Raw genomic sequence first — 6,969 nt, 5'->3', positions numbered from 1 at the left:
CATTAATCGCCTAGAAAGTGATGTTGTTGTCTTGCCTATATACTGAGTTCTTTGATGCTTACAGTCCCCAAGTGGGCATTTGAAGGCATAGACGACATTAGTCTCTTTCAAAGTGTTCTGCTTTGTGTCTGGAGAGTTTCTCATGAGTAGGTTGGCAGTTTTCTTGGTTTTATAGTAAATCGTCAATTGTATATATATATATATATATATATATTATATATATATATATATATATATATATATATATATATATTATAATATATATATAAAGTTAAAATTAACGTAGATATATGACCGAACCTAACCAATCCTGCCTAACCTAACCTATCTTTATAGGTTAGGTTAGGTTAGGTAGCCGAAAAAGTTAGGTTAGGTTAGGTTAGGTAGGTTAGGTAATCGAAAAACAATTAATTCATGAAAACTTGGCTTATTAGGCAAATTGGGCCTTGCATTATAGGCTGAGAAGTGCGATCTGGCTACTAGGTACGATATATATATATATATATATATATATATATATATATATATATATATATATATATATATATCGTACCTAGTAGCCAGAATGCACTTCTCAGCCTACTATGCAAGGCCCGATTTGCCTAATAAGCCAAGTTTTTCATGAATTAATTGTTTTTCGACTACCTAACCTACCTAACCTAACTTTTTCGGCTACGTAACCTAACCTTACCTATAAAGATCGGTTAGGTTAGGTTAGGTAGGGTTGGTTAGGTTCGGTCATATATCTACGTTAAATTTAACTCCAATAAAAAAAATTGACCTCAAACATAATGAAATGGGTAGTTTTATCATTTCATAAGAAAAAAATTAGAGAAAATATATTAATTCAGGAAAACTTGGCTTATTAGGCAAATCGGGCCTTGCATAGTAGGCTGAGAAGTGCGTTCTGGCTAGTAGGTACGACACTATATATATATATATATATATATATATATATATTATATATATATATATATATATATATTGTGACGGTAAAGCGTTGGTGTTCGGCTGTTTCAAAAGCTATGGGCAGGGCCTCGTCACATAATAGAAAAAAAAAAGAAAAGCTGGAGCTTTCGTCTGTAGTAAGGTAATGGGAAGACACACAAAACACAAGTATATAAGCAATTAACTTTTAATTACTTTAGAAAAAGAAGACATGAATAAAGTTAAGCACATAAAATATAAAAGACAAGTCAACAAACAAAATAATATGAATAATCACTGGCAAATGAAAAGTTACGTTAAGACAAGTGAGTTACAGTGATAGCAAAATAAAATATGAATGCTGCTGGAATATTGGCTTCCAGCTGCCACCTCCCTTAGTACACGAAAGCCAAGGCTTAGTCTACCAGCAAGAGATGTCAACTGCTTGGAGCACTGAGATATTCTGACGATATTAGCGCACTGCAGCCCTGACATCGACTTGTGGTGGAGGGCGGAGGGCAGGTGCGACGGGACACCAGCCAATCAGCGACAGGCAGGCAAAGGATGAGCAGTTTGCTGGTTACGGTGGCTGAAACAGGTGTGCCGGTGTGCTGGATACGTTTTGCTCTCTGGGCAAAACGTTTGGCGATACTTGCTGGACGTATCTTCTATATTATCTTGTATATTGACGTACTTGTGAAGGGAAGAGCAGGCTCAATCTCTCTTGAAAGAGATTATCATCACAATATATATATATATATATATATATATAATATATATATATATATATATATATATATATATATATATATATATATATATATATATATATATATGTATATATATACATATATATATATATTGTTGGAATTTTCCAACAGTTATTCTCATCCCTAATACAACAGGATGTATTTCCTGTATTATGCTTCATACACATCTAATATTCATTTAATAATCCTTTATAACACAGGATGTATTTCCTGTATTAAGCGTAATAATTAACTAACACTACTAATATGTTGTTTAGTATTGTAGAATTTACTGTATTAGGTTGTGAAACGTCATGTAATTTCTCCTAGAATTGTGTAGTGTTGCATCAGCCACGCACGGGGTATAAAATTTCCACATACCTGTAGATCTAACACCAATGTTTACATTTACTTTCCTTTATTAGGAATAACAATTTAGTAATAGGTTTACTTTAGTATACAACAGTTTACTGGAATTTCCTTTCCCAGCTTAATCGCTGTTCTAGTAAATAATATCATAATCTGACATCATTTCCACCACCAAGCAAGTATTGTTTTATTTGTGCAGTCCACATTAACTGACGTGCACTGTGAGAATTAAACATCACCACATAAAGTATTTATCTAAATCATCAAGAGTGTTCATAAACGCCCCCTTCCCTATTTAGCTTTAATAAATAAATATAATTTATGCTCGAATCCTCACGGCGAGCTATTGTTCATGCGCGGCTTCGGGGAGGGAGGACGAGGACTCTCGCCATTACCAACAAGAAGCGTGAAGGTGTTCCGTAAGCGGTCCAACAAATCTTCTCATCCAGACGGCATCCGAACATCCTTAGATGCCAGACTGAGGACGCAGCTTACCAGAATCTCGGACACCAGTTCAGCAGGCATTTACCTTTTATTAATATATAGAGCTCTTAAATATGAATAATATAGGTAGCCATGTCGTCATGCTGCGGGCGTACCAAAAATTCCATGTAAGTGCAGCTCTTTCCCCTCCAAATATTTAGACATTACCTTATATGTGTGTGAATACTAGTTTGGGGTGGAAATTACGAAATTATCATTATTGCAGCATGGTGCAACACCCTTGAGGAAGCGTGTGACCGCCATACCCTCACGTGCTCCAAGTATCACTATCTCAAACTGTTTCCAGACTGGCGCACAGTGGACTGCATCTACGTCCCTCTGTCACAGGTGAGATATAATCAGTTTTCATTGTAAATAGTACCTTATTATTCAGAGTCCATATATATATATATCTGATACTGCCTTTTATGTATTATTAATCTTAACATTGCAGTAGTATTTCTTGCATTACATAATTTACTCATTATCTATATGTGTGCATATTATACTTTTTATTATTATTGCATAATATATGTCACACATAGATTAATCTTAAAGAATACCCCCCCCCCAAAAAAAAAATATGTGTCATTGGAGGCTGGCTCTAGAATTTACAGTCATTGCTTAATAGAATTTATTCATATATAATCATAGATCTATAAGCCACTGATTTTTTCATTTAATTACTCATTCTGGTCCTTGGAGCTATCTTAGAATTAATCATTATTTTGCATTCCTAAAATTATACATTTTAATATATTATACTGGAGCCAGAATTCCCCACATATATTATGGTCCTTCGAACCGGATCCTTGTGATCAATCACGAACCAGCATCAGTAGTAGAATTAGTAGAATATAGCCAGAAATTAGGCTATCTACAATTCATTAATCATTTTTCATCCCTAATAATATTATACTCGTTTATTAGGGAATATTATCAGGTACTAGCATAAAAATTTTGGCAGCATGTCTGCCACTCATAGAATTCATGGCAGCATACCTGCCACAAATATAGAATTACGGCAGTAAAATATCTGCCACATATATAATCATTTATAGTAGTAGAATATTTGTCATACACATAATCACTTGTATATGCTCTATATAACTCAAAAATTATAAAAAAACAAAAACACAGCACTATCCTGAATCTGCACATCAGTAGTATTATAGCATTTAATGCCAATCCATGTAGAATAGAATGCTTAGACTAGAATTGTACTGACTAGTGCACAACTCTAGCTTAACTTATTATTACTAGCTAACCTAGATAGGTAGGATTATTAGTAGACTAGCATTGTACAAGGCCGTACAACCTAGTCAACATTTATTATTGTGCAAACCCAAGTCAGGGTAGGACTTATCATTATTTTACACAAATTGTGTTTTCTATATCTTATTATATATATTTACTGTGTACATTTTCAGTGTTATTGAAGTGTCACTACCCATCCAAAGCTGATTATGAGGAGCTAAGAAGAGGAATTCCTGTAGAAAGACTGAAATACCACTCAAATATTAGCTGTTTACTATTAGGTAGGTAAGCTAACCTCTATGTGAGGTAGGATTCACATAGCCTAACTAAAGAATCAGATATTAGGCTACTCACATCTGTACTGGTTCCACGTATATATGAATCAGTACCCTAGTTAATTTCATTATTAAATCATGGCATCAACTAAGCCAAAATCCACAGGCAGTGCACCAGAAGAAATGTCCAGCAACTGCTTATTATATTTTTGATCATACACGAGTCACAAAGGCCATGTGACTAGACAGTTGAATAAGTGTGATCAGCTGGTACAATCAGGTGCCACAGCCAAAGTATAAGAAAATCTCATAGAGACGGCCAAGCAAAAGTTGCAAAGAACAAATGAGGCTGCAGATAACTATCTCAGAGTCCTCCTGCAACAGAATGCTGAGCCGGATCAACTAGATACCTTCCATGCCGAGATAGAGAAGTTTGAGCAGGGTACCCAAGATCATCTAAATAGATTAACACAAGCTCTAGAAAAATTGCAGAGCGACTGAGTTTCTCAAAATACTCTAACCACAAGTGAAACTAATACACGGGAAACACTCCAAGAAGTTCGTCTTCCTACAATTGATCTCCCTCACTTCCCATGGTAGAGATGATGAGAATTTTGAATGCTATTGGAAAACATTCGACTCCTTAGTAAACTCCAAGAAATCTATTAGCAAACCTAATAAATTCCTCTATTTGCAAAGTACCCTAGAGGGTGAAGCATAGTCAGTTGTCGAACACCTAGTCCCTAGTGATGAAGACTACGATACTGCTATTCAGTTACTAGAAGTTAATTACAGCAATAAAGAAATTGCTATTGCTAATCTTTATTATAAGTTAAGAGCGATACCTACACCTGATACCACCCCTGAAGCTCTACAAGAATTTAGGCTCCAGGTAGAGTCTCTAAATAAAGCTCTGGGTGTCAAAGCAGATGTACCTAAAGCAGAGTGGGTATTGAAATTAGAAATACAGAGTAAGTTTCCTAAGGAGATTCTAGCATCCATCTGTTCCCATTATAGAACAGATATCCTATCCTTAGATGAAATTTTCGAGGGATTAAGGATAACAGTTAATCGACTGAGAGCTCATGAGAAAATAATATCTGACACTGACAAATCAACCACTGATAAAACAGTCAAATCCAAAGGTACCTCCAAACAGCCTAATAAGTTTAAAACTGCTGCTTCCACTCCCAAATGGAAGAATACTACAGTAGGTACCTACACTATCAGCCCTTCTAAACCTGTAGCCCATAAGTCACCCAAGTTAGTGACTCCTACATCTACTACAGGAAGGAGATGCTGTGTCTTTTGCCAAGAGAGTCATACTATTTATCAGTGTCAAAACTTTCCTGATCCCGTTTCTAGAATAAAGCGCCTCAAGGAATTGCACAAGTACATCAGGTGCTTGTTGCAACATGATCCAAATACATGCACCACCCCATTACACATATGTAACAGGTGCCACCAGGATCAACATCATTCAGCATTGTGTAGAGTTGATAGGCCAAAATCACCAAAACTCCAGGTGAAACAGGATACTTCCACCATTGTGCAGTGTTGTAAGGTGCGACAGGAGGTTACGGTGCTTAACACCAAGTCTCGTAATAATACCGTATTACCCACTGCACAACTACAATTAAATAGAAAGATGTTACGGACCCGAGCCCAGCGTCCGAGCACGAAGCAGTGACGACCGCGCCATCTGTGGGTCAGCTCCCGAAACCCCCTCCAAATGGACGACGCCACCTAGTGAGGACGAGATATACTGGCCACAAGGGCTAGTTTCCTGTCCTGATCAGCTCATAACACAGCCGCTGCTGACCTCTGGTGAGGTGGAGCTTAGACAGCAACGCCATCTATGGAGTGGATACGTCGGGCGTTTGTGTCTAAGCCTGTAAGTGAGGCGCCCTAGAGTGTTCCTATTACTGATGACGTGTCTGATTACAGAGTCGACCTGGGACTGCTGTAATGGAAGTTGGATCAGTCTACCCAAGGCAGCCGTCTTGTCTCCAAGTATTTGCTGCAGCAGCTGTGAGTCACCCCCCCGGATGAACACTGTGGTGTTAGCCTGTCTGTGACGTGGCAGCTGAGGGATTGTCGTACCCGGGACTGACTGGTGGAGACGCTTAACCACTGGGGGTGTTGTGGCGAGGAGAGTGGTCTGTGGGATCACACGAGGCTCCTGACTAGGGTTCGCTACCCTAGTATCGGTCGTGGAGTGGCCTAACCAGCGTTGCTGATTGGAACCTGCCAGCTACAGGCTGGATGTGTGGTTGACGGCCTCCACGACGGTGCCCCCAGTGGAACTGTGATTTGGCTGGCCTGTGGCCAGGGTAGACTCAAGAGAATCGAAGGATTCGTCGTGAGGCCACAAGAGGACCAAGAGCTTAGCATCGTCTAGCACCGTGGAACACTCCGCGTCTTCAGAGGAAGACGACGTTGTACATAATAGTGTTTATACCTCCCCGTGTGATAATCTTTATATTATTTATGGTGATGGTGACAATTATATTATTAAGTTTTTGCCTTTGTCTCCCTTCCCCTTTAATTTACTTGCGTTACAGATCACATCCCTTAAAAGCCACTACTAGCTTGGGGCCAGATACCCTACCTCTAACAACATCAGAGAAAGAACCCGGTTGCGACCCGAGAGGGCCGTATCATAATTGGCATCCCCAGCGGGATCCGTCCCCTTGTCAAGTATGTTTGACAGGGGTGGTGAAGTGGCGTAATCCCTGTAAATAATTCCCCCTGTATGTGACTATTAGGACGTTATACGTCCTGTGCGGTGCTCGGAGTGATTCAGTGCAATATTGTAGAGTGCGGTGCTCGCTGTGATTAAGTGCAATATTGTGTAGTGCGGTGCCCGGTGTAATTACGTGCAATATTGGCAAGTGCAGTGTTTGGTG

The 6,969-nt window shown here is 38.7% G+C and overlaps 1 protein-coding gene across 1 annotated transcript; it reads left to right on the top strand.

Annotated features, from left to right (window-relative positions):
- Window positions 1-2,397: 2,397 nt before the first annotated feature.
- Window positions 2,398-5,750, top strand: LOC138355665 (uncharacterized). The gene is made up of 2 exons (XM_069310990.1): window positions 2,398-2,566; window positions 4,801-5,750. The coding sequence occupies exons 1-2, from the start codon at window positions 2,398-2,400 to the stop codon at window positions 5,748-5,750; spliced, it is 1,119 nt and encodes a 372-aa protein (XP_069167091.1).
- Window positions 5,751-6,969: the final 1,219 nt, after the last annotated feature.

The sequence above is a fragment of the Procambarus clarkii genome, chromosome 68, assembly GCF_040958095.1.
Source record: "Procambarus clarkii isolate CNS0578487 chromosome 68, FALCON_Pclarkii_2.0, whole genome shotgun sequence".
In the NCBI taxonomy this organism is placed as follows: Eukaryota; Metazoa; Arthropoda; class Malacostraca; order Decapoda; family Cambaridae; genus Procambarus; species Procambarus clarkii.
The sequence above is the reverse complement of the archived record's forward strand: the minus strand, read 5'-3'. Positions and strand labels throughout refer to the sequence as shown.